Source organism: Abramis brama, assembly GCF_963993115.1.
Source record: "Abramis brama genome assembly, chromosome: 1".
NCBI classification, from domain to species: Eukaryota; Metazoa; Chordata; class Actinopteri; order Cypriniformes; family Leuciscidae; genus Abramis; species Abramis brama.
Genome location: NC_139963.1, coordinates 15,147,033 through 15,172,931, shown reverse-complemented (window position 1 = coordinate 15,172,931; position 25,899 = coordinate 15,147,033). Strand labels below are relative to the sequence as shown.

The 25,899-nt window shown below is 40.9% G+C and overlaps 2 protein-coding genes across 2 annotated transcripts in view; both read right to left on the bottom strand.

The window, feature by feature from the left end:
- Positions 1 to 18,872, bottom strand: part of LOC311086704 (tripartite motif-containing protein 16-like protein) — a 55,990-nt gene extending 37,118 nt beyond the window's left edge. Inside the window, exon 1 of the mRNA XM_084119706.1 lies at positions 18,813 to 18,872. Within this exon, the coding sequence (XP_083975832.1) occupies positions 18,813 to 18,817 (5 nt within the window). The 5' untranslated portion in view covers positions 18,818 to 18,872. The remainder of the gene's footprint in view (positions 1 to 18,812) is intronic.
- On the bottom strand, positions 597 to 18,875 carry LOC311086653 (tripartite motif-containing protein 16-like). Its single transcript, XM_084119639.1, has 6 exons — positions 18,229 to 18,875; positions 4,087 to 4,182; positions 3,768 to 4,001; positions 3,135 to 3,294; positions 2,677 to 2,724; positions 597 to 2,449 (listed from the first exon to the last, which is right to left on the bottom strand). The coding sequence occupies exons 1-6, from the start codon at positions 18,805 to 18,807 to the stop codon at positions 1,926 to 1,928; spliced, it is 1,641 nt and encodes a 546-aa protein (XP_083975765.1). The 5' UTR covers positions 18,808 to 18,875; the 3' UTR covers positions 597 to 1,925.
- Between the last annotated feature and the right edge of the window lie 7,024 nt (positions 18,876 to 25,899).

Genomic DNA, 25,899 nt, shown 5'->3' with positions numbered 1-25,899 from the left:
CCCATTCTGAAACAGAAAACCGAGAGTTTCCCTCATTTCAGGGTTAACATACTCAGAGTTTTCACTTAACCTCCTTTCTGAAACAGGCCCCGGGTGAGATCTGGATTCCGTTTGCTGCTGTCGGGGAAGAAGATGGTGAGCTGATGGATCACGTAAGAGCCAGTGTGTTCGTATGTGCTCGCGGAGGATGAAGAGCTGCTGACCGTGGGGGTTGCTGACTGAGGAATTTTAGGTGATCTTGTTTTATTTTATTTGCTCAATAGAGTGAAGAGGCCATTTGTTGTTTCTAGGTCACAGCGAACTCTAGCAACGGTACAGGCCTGCAACGAGGGGTTGGGTGGTGACTTTTACATTGTGTGTGTGTGCGCGCATATACGAGTGATCACTCAAAAGGTACTTTTGTTTCACGTTTCATTTTTTGAAAAAGACAAAAATTGAGTGTTAAGAAGTGTTATTGCTGATTTATGTGAGGTAACTGAAAAGGTTATTCTGTTATTTGAACTTTTACTATACAGTGATTTAATTCACTTAAAGTGAAAGTAAATTGAGTGTTTAGTTACTTTCTGAAAGGTAAAACAATTAAAAAGAGACAAGTGTTGATTTACATTTGAAGTTTATTGATCATTTAATATTCAATACAAGTGTTTTCATTTATTTAATATTTACTTTATTGTGGTTGTAAATAAATATTATTGTTTTGGATATATTGTGTTGCTTGAAGTCAATTAGTAGAGACATATTTCTTGACTAGAAAGGGAAAGAATAGCAGTATTGCATAGTTGCAAGTAAAGAGAGACAAATTTTAAGAATCCGGAGCGTCGCTTGGGTTACACTCAGAGCATAGGGGGCGCTGCATTTACATATAGTCATTAACATGCAAAAAAATAAAAGTTGAAACAACAACAAAATCCTGAAGCAAAAACATAAAAAAGCATGTCTAGCACACTGTAATGGCGTATGTGCAGTATTGGAGTCCAGCTGTGTCCGGAGGCCTTTCTGTGTGGAGTTTGTGTGTTCTCTCTGTGTTGACGTTGGTTTCCTCTGGGATTCCCACACAATCCAAAGACATACAGGACAGGTGAAGTGGAGACTGTAAGTTTGCCCACAGGTGTGTGTGTGTGTGTGTGTGTGTGTGTGTGTGTGAGTGAATATGAATGTGTGTGTCTCATCCTGTGATGGACCGGCCATTCTGTCCAGGGTGTTTTCCTGCCTACGACCCGAGACGCTGGGAAAGACTCCAGCTTCTCCACGACCCTACAGGACAAGCTTCACTTCTGGAAAATGTATGGAATAGTCGGATGAATGTATGGATGTACAGTACAGTGAGGATTCTAGTCCTCCCTCTCTCTGCCACTCTTCTTTCCTCACCAATGTGTCTCCTTGATCCAAGTTTCCATGATCCAGACTAAAAATAGAACTGAAATTGCAATTAGTTGTGTTTGTAATAATTATTATTTAATTTCATTGTAAATATTCTGCTAATATTTTATATTTCAATATAATCCCTGCAGAAATGCACAGTTTGCCATAATTCTGATTTGAATGAGCTTTGATCAGTTTTGAAAGCAGTGGAAAAATCTTCTCCAAATATATAGTGTTTTGCAGAAGGTGAAATATGAATGACAAAAGTGTTCATAGATTTTGGGAAATGTGGTCATTGAATGCATTTTGTGTGAAAGCAATGAAAAAATATTCATAGTTTGGCATAGACTTCTGTTTCACTGAATGTGTGAAGAGTTTTGAAGATGCTTGTTAACAATTGAAAAAAAATAATGCACACATTTATTCTGATGTGTTATTTCAGTAGCAGAAGTTCAGCTATATTAATGAAAATTATAATAAGAGTCTCTGTAACATCTCACTGTTACTGATTTATCAGCTCAAAGTATTATGGGTAAAATCTCTCTACAGTCTATTCTGAAACATCAACACAGTTTCACTGATGAGTTATAACAAACATTAAACCCAGGATAGAGCGGCTGAGTGAATGTGGTCTGGACTGTGTGGATGAGGCTCATTGTGTCAGAGACGCTGTAGAAGGACAGAGTTCCTGCACTGTGATCCACATACACTCCTATTCTTCTGCTGATGGACTTTACAGGGAGAACAGTCTGTTTGTTATTGTGTATGAATGTGTAACTGGAGGAAGAGCAGAACAAACTCCAGGACTGATCATTAAATCCAAACACACACTCATCACCCGATCCCTTCCTGCTGATGCTCTTATATGACACTGATATAAACACACCACTATTCTCACTGCACTCAATCTCCCAATAACAGCGTCCACACACACTCTCTCTACACAACACCTGCAAATTGTTATCAAATCTGTCTGGATGATCAGGATACAACTGTTGTGTGTCAGTGACAGTAATCACTCTGTTCCTCTCAGACAGACTGAGGTATTCATTCACTGTGTTCAGATCCAGAGTCAGCTGATGGGAATCTGACGGAGAGAAAACACATCAGAATCAGGAATTATGAATCTGTCTGATCTTTTAATATATCTGAACAATGTATCATCAGTGTCTCAGTGCAGCTGATCAGACATCCTGTGCAAATCATCATTTACATGATCAATTATAAAACTCTTCTATCATGTTTATTTCTCCTTCTACAGGAAGAACATGAACACATTCAGTGAGTTTTTCTGCTTGTTTCTCAGTGACTTACATTGTAGGAAGTCGTTCCTGGTCTTGGGATTCATGTTGGTGAATGTGACTGTGGAAATAAACAGACATGAACAGTGTGAAGAGAAATGACAAGATAAAATACATCCATTTCTAAGACGTTTCTAATCTGATATTAGATGATCCAGGACTCATTTCTGAGAACAGAAGAATCTCCAGATGCCTCATATATAAAACACGCGTATCGGATTCAATCCTAAATTTCAATGGATTTCAATTTTAATATATACATAAGTATTTATTACTTCTAAACCATCAAGGGATGTTTGTGGCTGTTCTGTAGAGTTGATGCACTTGAATTAAAGATGAACTGTGATTTATAAAGTGGGATTTTATTTGTGCGCATGTTTTATAAATCATAGGAACATTTCAGAAACTGTTGTACGTTCACATTTCGGATCGTTCTCCGCACGTCTGTATAAACGAGGCGCAGGACTTTACCTCTATCAGAGATCTTCTCGAGCTCCTCTTTGCAGAAATCCTCCAGTTTGTCTCTCAGCTGATGGACAGATTCTCTCACGCCATCAAAAGAGGAGAGAGAACTGAAGGAAACGTCGGGTTCGTCTGTAGATTCAGGAGGTGCTGAGAGAGACTGGAAACTCTACAGAAAACAGAAATCAAAACTCATCATCTCCACACTTCAGCCAATAACCTGCACTATATCAGATCTGAGCGGCTCTTGTTGACTTCACTTCTCTTCAGTGACTCGCTTCAATCCAGCACTTTCACACAATCAGCACATTCTTCTCATATTCATCATTTAATGCTACAAACTCTAGTATTTCACACTTACACTCCTTGTGAAAAAGAAAGTAGCGTACTTGTAACAGAAATAATATACTTTAAAAATATATAAGTGCAGATTGGCTGTAATGTTTTCAGAAACTTGATTGCATGTTTTTTGCAGTTAAATAAATGTGGAATAGTTTAATGTTTTTATTAAATGCAAATAGCTGAGCTTTAGAGTGTTTTTTTGCCCTGCTTAAGTTAGTCTCATTCTGCTCTCATGAAATGTTTCTCTGTGAGTCTCTTGCTCAAGTCCACTATGATCCAGTTCTTCTAGATCTCTGTTACCTGCAGGAACTGGATGTGATGGTGTGTGTGTGAAAGCTGCTCCAGATCAGCGTCTCTCCTCCTCAGATCATTGATCTCCTGCTCCAGTCGCTCCAGTCGTCCTTCAGCTCGACTCACTGCAGTCTTTTCCTGATCTCTGATCCGCTGTGTCGCCTCAGAGCGGCTTCTCTCAATGGAGCGGATGATCTCAGTGAAGATCTTCTCACTGTCCTCCACTGCTGTGTGTGCAGAGCGCTGTTACACACACATCACAATCACACAGTGAGTTCAGTGAGTCCAAACTGAGACGTCTCACACTTCTCTTCTTCTCCAGACTCACCTTATGAGACTCCACAGCCTCTCTCAGCTGATGAAGATCTTTCTGTCTCTGCTGGATTCTCTGACGGATCTTCATCTGCGTCTCCTTCAGCTGTTTCTGGAGGACAAACCAATAACAGCAAATGACACATAAAACTACTGTCACACAATAAGGGTTAAAGATCTAGCATGGCAAGTTTATACTGAAGGTTCAAACCACAGATCAGTGAAGTTTGATGTTATTGACGTCATCATCTTTGATTTGGGCTCTGCGTACATGAGTTGATCAATGATTTGATTTTATTTGTGAATCAAAATTGGTCCTTAAAAAAAAAAACTTTTAAAAGTAGCATTCCTTTAAAAAAGTATATGTGAATAATATACTTTAAAAGAATATACTTAAGTGTGAACTGAATGTAATGTTTACAGACACGTAGTTGCATGTTAATTGCCATTAAATGAAAATGTATTATAGTTTAAATTTATATTTAAAGCAATTAGCTGAACTTGACAGTGATTTCTTAGTACTTCTTCAAATGTTATTTCATAATTCTATTCTTTTTAAAATACAGTTAAAGTGTACTGTCATCTGTACAGACAAGCATTTATGATAAACTAAAATATACTGTAATAATGAAGTTGTACATTACAAATAAATTAACATTAAATATATTGAATAACACACTACAGTTGTAATTATAATCAAGTACTTTACATGTGCTTTAGTATGTCAACACATCAAAATAAGTGCAGTTCTTTAAAGCACGGAGAAAAAGAGTCACATTGAAATATTAAAAATTATTTAAAGGTGCTTTGTTTTAACCTTTAATTTGACATTAGTGTATTTATTAAGTGAAACAGTCATGAACATTTACTCTCTTTAAATGTACACTATGTAATTTTTTTCGCCGCTAGGGGTCGCTAACCTCTTACAATAACAAAGGCGTAGTTTGATGACGTAACATTTGCTAAGAACTATGGATCTTGTCGTCAACGTCAAGCCGGCCTAGGGTTGCCAACCGTTCCGTATAATACGGAATCGTTCCGTATTTGACACATAAAAGTCTTGTTCTATATTGAACTGATACGGAACGCACTTTGTTCCGTAATTTTTGAGAATACATTCAGTGCAAATCCATGACAGACACATTATAGCTTCTAATATAGTCTATGTCAGACAGACTATATGAACGAAGACATTTGTATGCTAGGAAAAAAAAAAACCTACGGTGCGGTAACAGATAGGCTACTAATTTCTCCCCGTTTGTCTATGATCAGCGTAGTGTTTTTAACATCTTGGAACATCATCAGAGAATCCCCTTTTAATTGGTCGTTTCAGTCATTGTGAGTCACGTATCGTAGCAACGATGACGACAAGTGACAACAGCGGGAAATGTAAAAATGATAGCCTTTATATTTCACATCTATGTGGTTCAGTCTTGTATATTGATTAGGCCTACTTTGCTTTTCTATAAATATATAGGCCTAATAAGTTGTATTATAATATGCTATAATGTATGAAATATATTTATATAAATGTATCAATTAGTTTCCACAATATTCACCAGAAGTCATCATTTCAGGGGTTATTTTTCAAAATTTTCTTCCGTGGGGGCCAGGCACGGCGTTAGTTTTCGGCGCACCCAAAACTAAAAAAAAAAAAAAAAAAAAATCTTAATATATTCTAATTTTGTCAAGAATTATAAAAAATCGTCAATAAGCTCATCATTTGTACTAAAATAGTCTAAATGTTTAGTTTTTAAAAAGCTGGCTGTCTATTTTGATGTTTCTGCGCAAGTTCAGCAGACGGTGGTTCGGGTTCGATCAGAGCTCGTGAGTGGAGAGCGCATTTCTGAATATTCCGCTCCGCTCACTCATTCCGCAGGGTCGCTCGCTCAACCCAGAATGGCCTGCTGGATCGAAAATATGTGGAGGGCTGCCTCCGACTAATTTTTTTTTTTTTCTAGTGGACTAGTAGTTGTTCATTTAAGCCATTTGTGGACAAATCGCCCCTTTATATTAATTTAATTACTTAAATAGGCTGGTACAGGATAATAAGCGTTATGACCGCACGCATAAAGCTTGCCAACAAAGAACCTGTTAAAGTAATGATTATGAATGTGTCTAAATTAGCAAGGAGACATTTATTTGTTTAGTAATAAACTGGTGTTTTCTGTGTCGCTGCAGAGAGAAATGCACATTTCATATGGATAATCAGAGAGTAGCCTATTTATTTTGGTTTGAATATTTTCGTTTAAAAGTAGACATTTCAAGCTTTCTGTAATAGATAGCCTATATTTCTCAAATCTGTGAGGCACAAGCTGAGTTTCGGCACCCTCCAGTTCACGTGCAATGCAAGTTGTGCTGCTTGGCGCCTTATTACATTGCCTGCTATATATTTGCTTCTTATTTAATAAATACAGGCAATTTGTTGATAAAACATTGATAAAAATTAAGATACAATTTATACAAAACGAAAATCTTTTAAAAAGAGTTTTCTACAAAACAAAACTTAATGAAGTCGTCAAAATCATGTTTTACCAAAAACAGCGCCGTTGCTAGGAGGGCGCCAGCGCCTCTGCCTTTCAGCGCCTCTGCCTCGCGAGTGGATGATAGCCCTGAAGACGCCTAGCAATGGTATACCTTTAGTGGTAGTATACCTTCAGTTAAGTTATACCTACCTTAAGAGTCTTCGTAGTGCGCTTAAGAGACAACGTTATCGGAAACGCAGCCCAGGTATGATGCGTAATGGAGATTCCAAAGCGCTCTTCTTTGGTCAGAACCATGGAGAGCGATCGTGGATATAGGTCTGTCCTATGCACCGAAACTTTTAACAATGCAACAAAAATTTTAAAGCGCATCAAGCTATTAAAATCTATATTATGTATACGCACAGATAATATAACAGTAGGCTTTATTAGTCAATATTTTTTTATTAGGTTAAACAGTGATTGGATAACGTTTTTAATTTAACGTTTTTAATTTAAGGCCCACCCACTATTGGTCTGACCCATCCAAAACTGGAATCCTGGCGCCGTGCCAGGTGGTGGTGGTGGTGGTGGTGGTGGTTCACCCAACCCAAACCCCGCTCACTGTTCCGTATTTCTATTTCAGAAAGTTGGCAACCCTACGCCGGCCGATCTAATAATGTTTATGGATGACTGAATACATCGATGCTTTTATCATGACTGTGATATGAAGCAGTTCGGGATTGCTAAGAGACAGCTATCAGCTCCACACGCGACGTGACTCCCGCGGATATATGTAACCCTTTTCTCAACTAATTTAATTTGAAATTTCCCTAAATCAAGAAAACCCTGGATTACCGGCAGTTGAATGTTGAATTGGCCGGAGTTTTTTTCTCTTCTCAAACTAATAATAATGCACAGTGCCTCCACCAGGGAATAATAAAGCAAAAATAAATTTACTTATAATTTACTTCCCCAGAATTTTAAATTCTTGTTAGTTTTTCCCCCAATTAATTGAAATAATAAATCAATACAGCAATTCCAAATAAGGGAAAAAGAATAACAATGATTTATTATTTAAACACTAATATGAAACACTTTTTGTTGGAAAAAAATAAAATTAAAATAAAATAACAACTGGTGTTTCAAAGCGTAAAATAAGAAATGGAAAAAAAAAATTTGGTTTGTTCAGTTGTATAAAAGTTTTGCACTCCTTACACCATTAGGTACTCAATAGCCTCAATCTCTCTGAGTATTCTAAATTATCACCCTAAAAAAAACAATACACTCTCCCTTCTTATTTTAAGTGAAAAATAAAATACACCAGATAATTATTGAAAACTCACAATTACTCCTTTGAATCGATTTACACACTTCACAGAATTAACAAAATTAACTCCGTAACAACACAGTAGATTTAGTTTGGTCACAGTCTCTTATGGAAAAAAACACTATTTTGGCTAGCCGTTGGGGCCCAATCGTTGGTGCACTTTCAAGGGAAATGAATTAGAGTAAAACTCAGTACATCCAGAGAATTTGTCGAAACGATTTCACTTACATTCCATCCAGGGAAATGACGAAGCAATGAAAAGTGATCACTTACAGCACGAGCCGCGAATATAACACTCACGCAGTCACGCAGCCTCGGAGCGGGGTGAAAGTCCAGTCCAACCGCAACGACAAAGCAACGACAAAACGCGATGAATCTCGTCCCCCAGACACTATTACGAGTCGTCTGGAAGTGCTTCTTGTGACACCGATGATTCAGTTACCGTCCTTTTTATGTGAATTTCTCCGTCTCAATATCTCACAGTTAATGCACCAAGCAGATGACGCAACCCAACGGCAGAATGGGTTGAAATTATACTACAGTAAAATAAAAAATAACACTTGAAACAAACAAAATCGAGTAGATGAAAGTCCTATCTGTCACTTTGGGCCTGTACTATCAGTAATGAAGTCTCCAAGAATGACGCTCACTTTCAGTAACACGAGGACATGTGCTGCCGTTTCTTCGCCATGTGCAGTCTCTTCGCCATGTCGTCTCTATAACGTAACTTAACGCAACGTGCGTCCGTAAACTTTAAACAATCTCAATGCTGATTGGTCAACATTAATACACTTCAGTTCAACAGAACACCTCATTTGAGTAAAGGAAACAGTACAAATGATAAAGAAACAAAGAATGTTGGTACATTTTGTTACATCACATTATCAAATAAACAAAATATCAAAAGTATATATTTTAATACTCTGAAATTTTCAAAATAAGGCGTATTTTTAAGGCATATTTTAAGGGGTCCCTACACACTCCCCCCACCAAAAGTCCAGTATGCCCCCATGCTGGTCATAGACCATCTTAAGGGTGACCATGTTTTTAGACAGGGCTAAGACTAATTGGTACAAGTGTGGGCATATTTTTACACACATTGCATAATGCATCTGCATTGCACCACCAAGCATGTGAACTTTTATAGCCACTAGAAAAATACGACGCATTGATAGCTGATACATTAACACTACATCGCTTGGATGCAAAAGTCTCAATATGTGGCTCTCCTAATGTATCATATGTAAATCGGGTATTAAGCTTCCTCTCCCTACAGGATCTTCGTACTACAGGAGGTACCACATCTGACTGAACTTCAGTACCTTCACCACTAGTAGCTGGAGTCTGCATAGCATTGTCATGACCTACAGCCATTACATCGTCAGTCACATCAACCCTTTCAACATCAGGCTCATGCTGAACAGCAGAAGTTTCACTTTGACATGGAGCTATAAGTGCTTCGGAACTACTATGAGAATCACAAGACTCTGAGCATTCTACATCTCGTACAGGGGTTTCAATCTGGATCTCTGCCATTGGAGAAATATCTGTCATATCCTCAACATAAACCCAAACTCAGACTCTGAATCAGAAGAATGGCGTTCTTTTGGAACGGAATCAACTACAAAAGGAGAGTTTGCTAACTCAGCAGTTTTCCGCTTCTCCTTTGCTCTCCTACGCCTCAAAGCTCTAGGTGGTGGAGTAGGCATGATGTCTGCCTGTGTACGTAGCCTGACTTCCTGTCCCAAAGGCAGGATATGATTTCGATGCAGGACTTTGACTGGCCCCTTACCATCAACAGGCTTCAAACGATACACAGGAATGCCAGAGAATTGACCCTCCACTACATAAGGATTAGCACTCCACCTGTCTGCAAGCTTTTGTTTTCCCTTTAGGCCAAGGTTTCGAATCAGAACTCTGTCTCCAGCATTCAGACTATGGTAACGGACTTTCTGATCATACCGCTCTTTGTTACTCTGATTCATCTTTTGAGCAGTAGCTTGAGCTAACTGATGAGCTGCCTGTAATTCCTGCTTCATTTTGGCCACATACTTCAAATATGACACAGGCGAGGTGTTGTCAGGGGAAACTCCAAAGCATACATCAACGGGTAATCGGGCCTCCCTGCCGAACATAAGAAAATATGGTGAGAAACCAGTGGCCTCGTTGACAGTATAATTGTATGCATGGACAAGATGAGCTATATGCTGACTCCACTGGCACTTCTGACTAGGCTCAAGGGTACCCAGCATGTCCAACAAGGTCCGGTTGAACCTCTCCGGCTGAGGGTCACCTTGTGGATGATAAGGTGAAGTTCTTGACTTCTTCACACTCAGCATTGTAAACATGTCAGACACCAACCGGCTCTCAAAATCCCTGCCCTGGTCTGAGTGTATTTGAGTTGGAAGGCCATAATGGATGAAATACTTTTCCCAAAGAGTCTTTGCCACAGTAGAAGCTTTTTGGTCCCTAGTGGGAAAGGCTTGCGCATAACGGGTGCAATGGTCTGTGACCACCAAAACATTACACACATTGCGAGAATCTGCTTCGATGGTAAGAAAATCAATGCATACAAGATCCATAGGCCCTGAACTCTGCATGTGGGACAATGGAGCAGCTCTCTGAGGCAGCGTTTTCCTCTTTATGCAGCGGTCACATGTTTTACAGTAGGCCTCTACATCACGCTTCATGTGTGGCCAATAAAATCGGTCACGGACCAGACTGTAAGACTTATCAAAGCCTAGATGTCCTATCTCGTCATGCAAAGATTTCAACACCATGCTGTGGTACTGCTTGGGAAGAACAAGCTGTCGCTTTACTCTTTGGTCACTCAGCCTAATGGTTCTGTACAACAAGCCATTATCTATTGACAACTTCTCCCATTCTCGTTTCAGCAACTTCATCTCAGGTTGATTTTGATGGACACTACTTGCAGGTTTCTTATGACAGACAGCTTCCCACACCTCTCCCAGGCATGCATCATTTCTTTGGGCAGCTTGGAGCTCACTTGGACTAAGCTCAGGTAAGTGATCAGCAACCAATGTAGTAGCTTGACAATAAGCCTTAGGAACAGCAGACATATGGGCCCCTATCTGTTGCACAACACATGGATAAGATACACAACCTGCTCTTCTCTCCAGAGACATTTCCTGACAAAGAGCTCGGACACCCGCTGCTGGAATTTCCTGCCACTCATCATCAACACTTGGGTGAGTATGTGGACGTCTGGACAAGGCATCAGCGTCGACGTTCTTTCGGCCTGGCCTGTATTTCAGACTGAAATTGTAGGTGGTGAGGGCTGACAACCAACGATGACCAGTCGCATCAAGTTTTGCTGACTTCAGGATATAGGTTAGAGGGTTGTTGTCAGTTCTAACCTCAAACTGGACACCATAAAGATAGTCGGTCTACAATTGCCCACTTAAGAGCTAGAAATTCCAGTTTGTGCGCAGGATAATTTCTGTCTGAAGGAGAAAGACTTCGACTGATGAAAGCAACCGGGCGGAGACCTTTATCATGCTCCTGATACAACACCCCTCCAAGTCCATCCAGACTTGCGTCCACATGCAAGACGTAAGGCTTTTGTACATCAGCAAAGGCTAGCACTGGAGCTTGGGTCAGACAATTTTTGAGTGTTTGAAAGGCAGTGTCACACTGAGCAGTCCATCGGGAGCCAAAAGGTTCAGAGAATTTGTAGCACGGCTTGGCATTACAAACAGGTGAGTTATGTTTCTTTTTAGAAGATGGGTACCCCTGCAGCAGTTCATTTAGGGGCCGACACAACTTTGAGAAATCCTTCACGAAACGGCGGTAATATCCACAGAATCCCAAAAACGCTCGAAGCTCTGTCACTGTTTGTGGTTTGGGCCAAGATACCACAGCCTCGATCTTTGAAGGGTCAGTAGATATTCCATCCTGTGAAACGATATGTCCCACGTAGTTCACAGATGTCCTGCCGAATTGACACTTATCAAGGGAGATCTTCAACCCTTCATCCCTCAACCTATCCAGAACCTTCAACAGCCGCTGTTGGTGCTCTTCAAGAGTCCGCCCAAAAACAATTAGGTCATCTAAGTACACAAGCACCTCCAAGAAGTTCATGTCTCCTACTGTTCTCTCCATGACCCTCTGGAAAGTGGCAGGTGCTCCACAGATACCCTGGGGCATACGCTCAAATTCATAAAAACCCAAAGGGCAGATGAATGCGGTCTTTTCCTTGTCGGAGTCACTCATTGGTATTTGATAATATCCACTTCTCAGATCTAAAACAGTAAACCACTTACTCCCAGAAAGACTGTGAAGAGCATCTTCAATTCGGGGTACAGTATATTGATCTGGTATGGTCCGTTGGTTGAGCGTCCGATAGTCCACACACATTCTGACCTTCCCTGACTTTTTACGTACCACTACAATGGGCAGGGGCAGTAGGGGCTTCGGGACTCTGAAATGATGCCAGCATTCTTAAGTTCTTGTAGATGCTGCCTCACATCCTCCCAATCAGCTGGGGCGAGACGTCTAGATCTTTCTCTGAAAGGACGCGAATCATTCAGCCTAATCTCATGCATAGTACTTTTTGCACAGCCCACGTCCCACTCATGAAGGGAAAACACTTCTTTTCTCTTCATCATCTCCTCACACAAACTCCGTTTGGCTTCTTCCGGCATCGGAGAATCTCCAAAATCAAAGCATGTAGGTGACAAGTTACTTTGTTCCGACTGTTGGTTGGAGGAAAGTTGTGGCACCATGGTCACAGGAAATACATGAGCAAGAGGAGTTCCTCGCTTTATCCATACTTCTCTTGTAGACGTGTTCCTGACAGTCACCATGACCCGTCGGCTGGACACAATGGATGCAGAATGAACTTCAGGTCTCACTTGCAAGTCAACAGTAAAGGTATCATCAACTTCCGCTTTATCTACTAACAACAAAGATTCTGTCATCCGACTCGGTAATTTAGGTAGACCTGGGAGTTGCATAACCTGACCTGGCTTCAAGACAACAGGGGAATTCTTCACAAACCAAACTGTTCCGTGTTTGTTTGGATCACCCTGACACACGTCCGTCTGCTGAATAGACTCAAATGCTTCTCGTATTACAGGATGCATAGTCAACACGTTCAGGAACTTCTCTCCAGCCTGTTCACGACAAGACTCAAGCAGCTTCCTCACTAAGCTAGTGTTGGTCCCAACCAAAATGGCTATCCCCTCTCTTTTCAAAGGGTCTGGACACACGATTGCGAGAGTGTCAACCACCTGATGCACCCCAGCCACATTTTCAGTAAATTCAAGTCTGAGGGGTAAGTATCCATCATACGGATATTTATGCGAGCTAAGACCCCAGATCTCAAGATTTTCCACAGGTTGAAGAGGCAAGTGCTTCAGGTACGTGTCATAGAAACTCTGATACAATAGAGTGACCTGAGAGCCACTATCAAGAAGAGCTTTTGCGTAAATCCCTTCAATTTGAACAGGCACCTCAGAGACAGGCCCTACTAAACCTATAGGCAATTGTGGCTGGCCAACATCAAGCAGAAATGAAACATGAGTGGAACGTAGGTTATCTGGAACTCCGTGCCGTTCTGTCACTGAGCTCCACTGAAGTTTCCCTGTAAGCGGTGCATTTTCATCAGCTTCTGATTTACCTTCCTGAGATCCTCAGGTCCTTTGCACTCCCACTTCTTATGACCATCTTCACCACAGTTATAACAGAAGATAGCAGGCAGAGTTAACTTGGAAGTTTTGGGCTTGTAGGCACTGTCTCGGTTCATAGCTTCCTTTGTCTGACTGGGCATTTTCTGTGGGGCACAGTCAGAGGCAGGGGTCACAGTGGCCATGCTCAACAGTTGACTCACCTGAGTAGACAATTCTTTAACCTCCTTCTTCAGGCTTTGTAATTCAGGCGGCACAGGCACGTGGGGAGAGGCAACATTAGCAACAGAAGCTTTAACTTTCTCTCATGCAGCTACCCAGTGTTCTTCCTCTCGAACTTCCTTCATCAACTGTGAGAAAGAAGGGGGATCATGCAGAGTGTGAGTCATTCTCATTCGCAAAGCAACCATATCATTGGTCAGAGCCCCCTTAATCAGCTGCTCCATTCTGGCTCTATTTATACTGGCTGCCTCAATCCCACCCTTCAACAAGGCTCTGTGGAGAAGTTTATCTAGGCGGTACAAGAAAGCTGAAAGTTTCTCTCCACTTTCCTGGTAGGTATGGCGAAATCTAGCCATAAGGTCAGGCCCACTCTCAGTAGTTCCATATACAGTCTCAAGGGCAGCTAAGTACTCATTTGCAGTCGCTGATGGGCTACTCACTTTAAGAAACCCGACAATATCAGCCGCGGGACCTCGCAAACTCTCAACGATGCGTTGCTTCTTTGCAGATTCGGTGCATTGCTATTCACTTATCATTTGAGCGGCCTGCTCCATCCAGACTTCATACTCTTCCTCACCTGGAGGGACAGGTTTCAACCCTGAGAACAATCTCAATTTTCTGTAACTAGGACCATCACTAGACACCTGATTACACCGATCTACTAATTTGCCTATGGCATCAACTAGATCCACACTGATGTCAGATTTAGGAGGCTGATTTTCCACAATCATGGCCTTCACTTCATCCATAGACTTGCCCTCCTGCTGTAACAAGGCTTGCAGCTTGAACTGGAACGTATCACCTTCGGAGGCAGGACCATGGGCTACTAGACTACCCACTAAGTTCACACTCCAGGGTCTAGCTTCATTTTCTATACCTATCTCAGGAGGTATAACATCAGGATCTAAATCAGCACTGGTCTCCACTAAAATAAACAACCATCTGCCAGTTACATCACCACGGCGACCACGTATTCTAGTGCGACCAAAAACTTTTACTGTGTTTAACACTTTTCCAATAGTGTCATTACTGGCATCCAAAGGAACACTGCTCAAAACAATAGCACGTGAGACATCAACACTCTCTTCTCTGCTCCACTCGACAGTCTGCGACAGATCCATAATTTTGAAAGTAAATGCAAGTCACTAGTATTATGGCAAAAATTAAACAAATTGTTTTTCAGATCAGCCGTTACCACTACACTAAATTCTAGAAGAAAATATAGACGCGGGTAAAAAGGGAAAAAAAAATGATCCCAGCGGGGCCTCCAAAAATGTAACCCTTTTCTCAACTAATTTAATTTGAAATTTCCCTAATCAAGAAAACCCTGTATTCCCGGCAGTTGAATGTTGAATTGGCCGGAGTTTTTTTCTCTTCTCAAACTAATAATAATGCACGGTGCCTCCACCAGGGAATAATAAAGCAAAAATAAATTTACTTATAATTTACTTATAATTTACTTCCCCAGAATTTTAAATTCTTGTTAGTTTTTCCCCCAATTAATTGAAATAATAAATCAATACAGCAATTCCAAATAAGGGAAAAAGAATAACAATGATTTATTATTTAAACACTAATATGAAACACTTTTTGTTGGAAAAAAATAAATAAAATTAAAATAAAATAAAATAAAATAACAACTGGTGTTTCAAAGCGTAAAATAAGAAATGGAAAAAAAAAAAATTGGTTTGTTCAGTTGTATAAAAGTTTTTCACTCCTTACACCATTAGGTACTCAATAGCCTCAATCTCTCTGAGTATTCTAAATTATCACCCTCAAAAAAACAATACACTCTCCCTTCTTATTTTAAGTAAAAAATAAAATACACCAGATAATTATTGAAAACTCACAATTACTCCTTTGAATCGATTTACACACTTCACAGAATTAACACAAAATTAACTCCGTAACAACACAATAGATTTAGTTTGGTCACAGCCTCTTATGGAAAAAAAACACTATTTTGGCTAGCCGTTGGGGCCCAATCGTTGGTGCACTTTCAAGGGAAATGAATTAGAGTAAAACTCAGTACATCCAGAGAATTTGTCGAAACGATTTCACTTACATTCCATCCAGGGAAATGACGAAGCAATGAAAAGTGATCACTTACAGCACGAGCCGCGAATATAACACTCACGCAGTCACGCAGCCTCGGAGCGGGGTGAAAGTCCAGTCCAACCGCAACGACAAAGCAGCTCGCGATGAATCTCGTCCCCCAGACACTATTACGAGTCGTCTGGAAGTGCTTCTTGTGACACCGATGATTCAGTTACCGTTCTTGATGCGAATTTCTCCGTCTCAATATCTCACAGTTAATGCACCAAGCAGATGACGCAACCCAACGGCAGAATGGGTTGAAATTATACTACAGTAAAATAAAAAATAACACTTGAAACAAACAAAATCGAGTAGATGAAAGTCCTATCTGTCACTTTGGGCCTGTACTATAAGTAATGAAGTCTCCAAGAATGACGCTCACTTTCAGTAACACGAGGACATGTGCTGCCGTTTCTTCGCCATGTGCAGTCTCTTCGCCATGTCGTCTCTATAACGTAACTTAACGCAACGTGCGTCCGTAAACTTTAAACAATCTCAATGCTGATTGGTCAACATTAATACACTTCAGTTCAACAGAACACCTAATTTGAGTAAAGGAAAAACAGTACAAATGATAAAGAAACAAAGAATGTTGGTACATTTTGTTACATCACATTATCAAATAAACAAAAAACAAAATATCAAAAGTATATATTTTAATACTCTGAAATTTTCAAAATAAGGCGTATTTTAAAGGCATATTTTAAGGGGTCCCTACACATAAAAGGAATATGACATCTCATTCTACCGAACTACACGCAAAGCAGAATTACAACTCACAGCTCAGTTTATTAGACAAATTAAACTTGTGAGGTAACGCAGCGCTGTTTCACTTGGTCTAACGTTACACTATCACACTAAACTGCATTTAAATGTGTTGAAATGTAGGCCTGTGTTAGTTTGTCTGTATGAGACTAGCAGTAAGCTAGATCAACATTAGAATAACATACAGATCATATTATAACATTTTATCATTGTTGAACTATATAACATTGATTAGTTTTATGTAAATGTGCTCACCTGTTTAATAAAGTACATGTAGGAGCGGTCGAAGTCTCGGACGTGGAGCTCTCTGGATATAACTTACTGTCTATGGGAGCTCTTGGCATCTCGAAAACACCGCGCTGGTATTGATTCTCGTTTTAGTTCTCCTTTTTTATCCAAAGTCTGCTTGCCATGGTCCATAATGTTTGAACGAAACAAAGCTCATTATCATTTAAAGACACATGCACTCAAACAGCGTGCTGAAAACAGAGCTGTTTTTGACCAGGTAAAATTAGTGTTTTCTTACAATACTAATGAGAATTTTAATTAAAGTATATTACAAACTTTTAATTTAGACCCTAAAGAATCATATTAGCTTGTACAAAAATTACATTATATGACCCCTTTAAATAATCACTCGTTATTCAAATTTAGATATGTCGATAATACCTCAAGTGTATGGAACGTATGCTTATTTTGTGAAAATTTCTGTCACTGTCCATCTTTATTATGTGGGTTTAGGGGGCGCATAGATCTAGGATATGTACGGAACGTTTTTTTTAAGCTGAAAATGTATTACTTTCAAATATATGCATTTCTAGTGTGTATAGAAACAATTTATATGTTTTAAATACAATTATGATTAGGCCTACTGTAGGCTAATATATGTAGCAGGGCATTCAGTTACCTTTGAAAGGACAAAAATAAGGTGTCCGTGTATTTCATTAGACTTTAACTTTGCCAGCTATAAAAAAAATCTAGCATTTCCTCGCGTTTTACCACTGATATTTAGTGACAGTCGATATGCATGGGCCACTGGCGATGACAGTCCCCCTCCCCCTCCCCCTCCCCCTCCCCCTCCCCCTCCCCCTCCCTCTCCCTCTCCCTCCCTCTCCCTCCCTCTCCCTCCCTCTCCCTCCCTCTCCCTCTCCCTCCCCTCTCCCCTGCTGTGCCATACCACACCCACTCCCCCTCCCTTCTTATCACAGCCATCCACGCCCAATTAAGTTGCATTTTTCAAAAAGATTGTGAGCTAGACTTGAGCTGAAAGAGGGGGGTTTCATGACCCTTTAAGTGCACTTAAATGGCCTTTCATTTCAGTAATATTATATTATCAGTACAGTTTTATCTTTTAAATATACTTTTACTACAAGTGCACGTCAATACAATTAATCACACTTCGTTTTTAAACCTAGTGGTTAAGATTACTTCTATGTTTTTTATCCTTTTTAGAGCTTGAAACTTTTGAACCTCTTTGACTTTCAATGTATAGAGTAAAATAGACATTCTTCAAAATATCATCTTTACAATCTACAGAAGAAAGTGAGTCAAACCGGTTTGGGACAACATGAGTAAATGAGTGAGTAAATGAAGACACTTTCATTTCTGCGTGATCAATCCCTCTCAGTTCATACCTGTGTCTCTGTCCTCTGTGCTGCAGTTGATACAGTTTTGTGGGTTTTATGTTCACACTCTTTACACCGCAAACAAATGCATTCTTGATCAGTGACACAGAACATTTCTAGCTCTTTATCATGTTTACGGCAGATCATGTCCTGCAGTCGTCCAGTGGCATCAATCACTTTGTGTCGTTTACGAGAGTGAAATTCCTCATGACGGTCTAAATGAGTTTGACAGTAAGATTCCTGACACACCAGACAGGACTTGACGGCTTTGTATTTTCTTCCAGTACAGACGTCACACTGCACGTCTCCAGATCCAGCGTAACAGTCAGAAGGAAGTTTAGTCTTCTTCAGTTTCTCCACCAGTTCAGCCAGAATGGTGTTTTTAGCTAAAGCAGGTCTTGGACTGAAGGTCTGTCTGCACTGAGGGCAACTGTAGACTCTCTTCTCATCCTCCTGATCCCAGCAGTCTGTAATACAGATCTTACAGTAACTGTGTCCACAGGGAATAGCCACTGGTTCCTTCAGGAGATCCAGACACACTGCACACGTGAACTCATCCTGATCCACTGAAATTCTGGCTTCTGCCATTTTACTGCATGAATACAGAGAGACACAAACACACAACAGCTCAACAACACTTCAGTTTCTGTTTCTCTGAACTGAGGAGCTGTGTGTTCTGAGCTGTTCACGTGTGTGAAATAGGCGTGTCTGTAAAGCAGCTTCCTCATTCACACACACACTTTACTGCTGTGTTTACTGTATGTGTCCTTCAAGTGGAGTCGAAAATATCATAATTACGAGTCCCGAGCTCATGAATGACAGAGCAATGTTTACTTGATGAATAACATCAAGTCAAACTAGTATTGAGGAGCAGGTCAGAAGCTAGAAGCAAGTAATTTGTAATTATAACAAGCGAGTTTCGTTTTATTTTAAAGGGTTAGTTCACCCAAAAATGAAAATGCTGTCAGTAATTACTCACCCTCATGTTGTTCCAACCCCGTAAGACCTTCGTTCATCTTCGGAACACAAATTAAGATATTTTTGATTAAATCTGAGCGCTGTCTCACTCCTCCGTAGGCTTCTAAGGGATTGAAACTTGCTGGCCCAGAAAAGTTATTAAAGAGATCGTTAATATAGTCCAAGTGACTACAGTGGCTTAATCTTAAGTTTATCAAGCGACGAGAATACTTTTTGTGCGCAAAAAAACCCCAAAATAACGACTTTATTCCACTTTTAATTTCCTTCTCTCTGGGCCTCGAGTCTTTTCACGTAGTGTTTAAGTGTTTTAGTGGCCAATAGTGAGCCTACGTGGTGACGTGCAACACAGACGCGCCAATGTTTTTAAATCATGCTGAGTGTTTGTTGCCGCTGTTGTCAGTGGCGAAGGGCAACAGTGTTTTCTTGGCGCTCGTGCTCTTCACACAGACTTCACTTCAATCTGTCGCTCAACATCGTGGCGCAGACTCTCTATTCGTTCCAGTGAAATCTCAAAACAAATTACGTGTCCATGCTTTTGACAAGCAATCACTGATGAACATCTTTGGTTTTAATGGGAAAAAACAACAACTATATGATATGACACCCTTGTCAACAAAAGATCTACCACCAGACCATTAAAGGTAGTGAAGGCAATTATCAGAGAGCTAGCAATAGCAAGTATAGCTTTGAAAGCATAAGATCCCACCCTCCCTTCAGAGCGTCTCCAAAGCCACGTCTCCTTCAAAACACACAAACTCACACAGCAGAGTCTGCAAAGTGTCACAAGATGAGAGACGACGTTAAACTACCTGATGTCTCAAAGCACATAACATCACATTAATAATGAACATAAACACCTTAAAGAGCTCTGACCTGTACCACTTGACGCTGCAGATTCATTTCGCCGTTGATAGTCTTGCCATTGAAACGAACCACTCTGAGTATAACGTCACAGGTTTCTATCTCTTCAAAATTACAGTAGTTATGGCGTGAACGCAGAATAATCTCGCTGTTTTGGTTCAGGAGTAACTGTAAAAGGTGGCTGATGTTTGCGCGAGCAGGTGCGCGGAGGTATGAAAATACACATGTTGACAGACAGGTAGGACATTGTACAATCGTATAAAGAGCAACAAAATCTTGTGAATTTGTTAACATTAGAAAGAAATAGCCTACCAAAATATCAAAGCACTGAGTACTGGATCAGTTTTGCAAATGATGTTTGGGTTTCTTTTATTAACATAAGTGGAAATACCTGTATGAATGTTATGGAAGGTCAGCCAGAACACCCTAGCAACCATATACTGTAGCAACACCCCGGCAACTGCTTAACAAGAGCCTAGCAACCACCCAGCATATCCTAGCAACCATCTTGCAACACTTTAGCAAACACCCAGAACATCCATCTATTATGAACTAACTTCAAACTATTTTCCTCCATCCATCCATCCATCCATCCATCCATCCATCCATCCATCCATCCATCCACATTTCAAAAGTTCACACTTACAGATAATCAGATATAGTATATATTATAATGTGTCCTAAAGAATAGTCTGTCAGTGTAAGGAAGATGTAGGCTGAGTGGAATCCATAAGCGGATCTTTATTAAAGGATCTGAGCATAAAATCCAAACAATAGTCACAACTCGTAGTCAGGTCACAGGCCTTGGTCGAAGCACAGGTAAAACAATCAAATGGCAGACAAATCCAAAAAACAGCAATCCAAAAGCATGAGTCAAAAGGCAAAACAATGGTCATAACGGTAGTCATCAATAGAGAATGGTAGAACGCTTAGTAAGGCAGAGAACTGGCAATACTTCGCAATAAGGCAGTGATAGCACATGGCTTAAATACAGGGTGACAGAAAATGACAAGACATGAAATGATGTGGGAGGAACAGGAAGTAACAGAGTTCAATATTCAGGTGATGGCTCCCTCTGATGGACTGGTGCCTGATCAAACGTTACAGTCAGCAAGTGTGTGAGAGATGTGCCGTGTTTGTGTTTCAATCATCATCTCATCACGTTTGTCTACGGTCTCGTAATTCAAGTGTGCAAAACTAATTTATTCAATCAAATCATTTATTTCTTCTAGAGTTCATGTTTTTCATCCCTTGTGACCCAATATCTGAAACCTCAGGAAGTTCATCTTCATCACTCATCTTCTGCATCACAATTTTCCTCACATTTTGAACACTATTTTCTCCACTACTAATGTAGTTTTCTACATTTTCACTCCTTACATTGTTCACAACTGTTTTATTTCATTATTCAAAACCACACTATCCTCAATCTGTTCATTTTGTAATGAACCCTGTGTTTGATCATTTCATCTGAAAGGTACTTTTGATAGTATAAAAACGGTAACACTTTAGAATACTGTTCCTTCATTAATGAATAACTACACAGGAACAAATGAGTAATGCACTATTAGCATTCTAGTAACTACTATTTACTAACAAGAAACTCGGATTAATGAATTAGTAAGTCACTGATTCTTGAGATAAGGGACAAAAGTACTTTTGAAAAGTGACAAACAAAAAATCGATACTACATTAATTTGAATTGGATATCTTCATAAACACGGGTCTCATCTATCATACCATGAAAAGGAACAGGGTTTTTTATTTAACCACTTTTTATAAAAATTTACATTTACTCACTTAGTAACTAGACATTTGTCAACTCTCTGACACATGAAAATATGTTTTTTTTTTGTGTGTGTGTGTGTGTGTGTGTGTGTGTGTGTTTGATCAGTTCAACAACACTGTAAAATCTTTAAGTGTGTAGAAATGGTGTGCCTTAGCAAGGCTAACTGATAAATTGCATTATATACACTTTTAATATTATTTTACATTGTTTTGGAATTAGCCATTTTAAAGAGATAGTTCACCCAAAAATGAAAATTATGTCATCATTTACTCTCCCTCAAGTTGTTCCAAACCTGTATGATTTCCTTTCTTCTGCTAAACACAAAAGAAGATATTTTAAAGAAGGTTGGTAATTAAACAGTTGCTGGTCCCCACTGACATCCATAGTATTTTTTTTTCCTACTATGGAAGTCAATGGGGTCCATCAGTCGTTTGGTTACCGACTTTCTTCAAAATATCTGCTTTTGTGTATCCCTTTAAATTACCTTAATTTAGTTTACTAATTTTTTCATTTTTAATATATACAATCAGTGGTTTTGTGCACACAAGACACTGATGCATGTAGATAAGTTGGTGTTTTAAAGGACAAATCCAGTGAAAAATGAACCTGGGGTTAATTAACACATGGTTACCGAGTCGATCGTTCCCTGCGATGCGTTTTCATGAAAACCGAATGTAAAGAGTTTTATCTTTAAAAACATTTTAGCTCATAACACTAGTATATGGGGCACAGAGTAAGTAAAAATAAATCGCTAGTTAATACCACTAACAAGGCTCAAAATAGCCTCACACTAACACGGTAACATAATGAGGGTCCCTACATGCAAACCGAAGCATTGAGAACTTTGTAAGTGTACAGACAGTTTAATAAGAAGATACTTTATAAAGACAGTACATTACGCGTTGACATGCAGGATCCATCTTGGAAAACAGTCTCGACTAATCGAGCCACGAACGCCGTGCTACGTTAGATTTCACAAACGTAATTCCTATCGACCAGCTATCCTATCGACGGCGTTCGTGGCTTTTCCAAGATGGATCCTGCATGTAAACCCGTCAAAGGGGGTCCTCAGGGTTAAAGCTGACCAAAATATGTCTGATTTATTTCAAATTTGAAAAATATCTGACGGAGTTGACGTGAATTGATGACAGATTTTGAAAGGCTGTTGTTAATGTAAAAAATAATGCAATGTTCACTGTAAGTATTTTGTGATATTTTAATAAGCCATCCAATTAACCTCATATTCATATTTGTGCATTCTGGGCTTTTTTTTTTTTTTTTTTTTTTTTTTTTAGTTTGATACTGTTACCTCTACGGAGGACGAGTTCATTTGCATTGGCTTTCATAGTACAGTGCCGTTTTTTTAAATTAAATTACTATGAAATAATATAAATATATACAAAACTAAGGGTCTAAACATACACAAGTCTTTCACATCCAACTTTTAAAGCCTTTTTAAATGAAATAATTTATTGTTTTTAAGGCAAATTGCAACATTTTGATGGGGGGCATTATTATTTCCCTTATTTCAAGAATCAGTGAAGTAATAGCGCTCAGTTTAATGTGGTAGTTCACTATTAGCTAATCAATATTTTTCATACTCACTGAGGACTACTAAGAACTACTATATACAGGTTAATTATTACTATTAATAATGCATAATGTACAATATAATGGTAACCCATTAGTAATGAATCAAGTGTTAATACATCCTTCTAAATGAACTAGTAATTATTTGGATCAGTAATCTAAAGTGAAGATCATGGAAACACACTAGTAATGACTAAAGTGTTACCAAATACTTCAGAAGTAATTACTATTCAATATCTTATGAAAATCTCAAAAGCTTACCGTGACTTCAGTCAATATTAGGGAGTTATCAAGCTTTTCACTTTACAATACTGATCCAAATAATTACTAGTTCATTTAGAAGGACGTAGTAACACTAACAAGTCATTACTAGTGGGTTACAGTTACATTTTATTATAAATGATGCATTATTCATGTTAATTATGAACCTGTGTATAGTAGTTATCTGGGAGGTATGAAAATCAGAGTTTCTTGTTAGTTAATAATAGTTACTAGAATGTTAATAGTGCATTACTCATTTGTTCCTGTGTAGTTATTCATTAATGAAGGAACAGTATTCTAAAGTGTTTCCATAAAAACGATTTATGTATTTATGTTTCACTACAATAAAACTAAATTAATGTAATTTTCATCAAAACAAAGTGTTACATCTTTGGTTGAAGCAGAGGAGGAAGCAGGATCCACGTGCAGTAGTCTTTTATTAAATAACCTCAAAATTTAACATATACAAGCACAAACTCAGGACTAAGACTCGGGGAACAGAACAACCGCAATGGTGCAACAATAAACAAGAACTGACAAAGACTGAACTAAACACAGGGCTTAAATACACAGACAGACAAGCTAAACAAGATAACAAGGGGGCGTGGCTAATCAGAAACACCTGGGGAGACTAATCAACATATCAGGGAACTGATGAACACGGGACAGGACAGAGGAACACAGATATAAATCATTACATAACCCCCCCTCTATGGGCGGCTCCCGACGCCCATCAAAACAAAAACAATAGTTCAGGAGGGTGGTGGAGAGGAGGCGGACCTGGGGGCGGGATGGAGGGCCCGGCCCGTGGAGCGGCAGAAGACCTGGAGTCTGTGGCAGGACGGGAGGCCAGGACGGATCCGGCTGTGCAGGCGGCCAGGGCGGATCCGGCTGTGCAGGCAGCCAGGGCGGATCCGGCTGTGCAGGCGGCCAGGGCGGATCCGGCTGTGCAGGCGGCCAGGGCGGATCCGGCTGTGCAGGCGGCCAGGGCGGATCAGGCTGTGGAGGTGACCACGGCGGAGAGGACCCTTCGGGTGGCCACGGCGGAGAAGACCCTTCGGGTGGCCACGGCGGAGAGGACCCTTCGGGTGGCCACGGCGGTGAGGACCCTTCGGGTGGCCACGGCGGTGAGGACCCTTCGGGTGGCCATGGCGGTGAAGGCTTATTGCCCCCCCCAAAATTTTCTTGGGGAGGTTAACGGACTTGGGCTCCGGGTAGGAGGAGTCCAGTGGCGAAGGCGTGTCAGGGCTGGATGAGACAGGCGGTGAAGGCAGGTCAGGGCTGGACGAGGTCTGCGACGAGGGCAGGTCAGGACTGGACAGGACCAGCGATGAAGAGGGCTTTGAGCTGGGCAGGACCAGCGGCGAAGAGGGCTCTGAGCTGGGCAGGACCAGCGGCGAAGAGGGCTCTGAGCTGGACATGACCAGCGGCGAAGAGGGCTCTGAGCTGGACGGGACCAGCGGCGAAGAGGGCTCTGAGCGGGACAGGACCAGCGGCGAAGAGGGCTCTGAGCTGGGCAGGACCAGCGGCGAAGAGGGCTCTGAGCTGGGCGGGACCAGCGGCGAAGAGGGCTCTGAGCTGGACGGGACCAGCGGCGAAGGAAACTCTGGGATGGACGGGATCAGCGACGAAGGAAACTCTGGGCTGGACGGAACTAGCGGCGAAGGAAACTCTGGGCTGGACGGAACTAGCGGCGAAGGAAGCTCTGGCTCGGGGGGCATGACGCTCTCAGTCTCAGCGGGCATGACGCTCTCAGTCGCAGGCTCGGCGGGCATGACGCTCTCAGTCGCAGGCACGGCAGGCATGACACTCTCAGTCGCAGGCTCGGCGGGCATGACACTCTCAGTCGCAGGCTCGGCAGGACTGGCGTGAAGTGCAGGTTCGGCAGGACTGGCGTGAAGCTCTGGCTCTGGCTCTGGCTCGGCAGGACTGACGTGAAGCTCTGGCTCTGGCTCTGGCTCGGCAGGACTGACGTGAAGCTCTGGCTCTGGCTCGGCAGGACTGACGTGAAGCTCTGGCTCTGGCTCGGCAGGACTGACGTGAAGCTCTGGCTCTGGCTCGGCAGGACTGACGTGAAGCTCTGGCTCTGGCTCGGCAGAAGTGTTGTGAACCGTCTCTGGATCGGCAGAAGTGACGTGAACCATCTCTGGATCAGCAGAAATGACGTGAACCATCTCTGGATCGGCAGAAGTGTTGTGAAC

Coding starts and splice junctions, on each gene's coding strand:
- LOC311086653 (XM_084119639.1), bottom strand. CDS start 18,807: ATGGCAGAAGCCAGAATTTCAGTGGATCAGGATGAGTTCACGTGTGCA. Junction 4,183..18,228: donor CACAGAGGACAGAGACACAG/GTATGAACTGAG, acceptor TTTGTCCTCCAG/AAACAGCTGAAGGAGACGCA. Junction 2,450..2,676: donor CAGGAACGACTTCCTACAAT/GTAAGTCACTGA, acceptor TCTCTCCGTCAG/ATTCCCATCAGCTGACTCTG.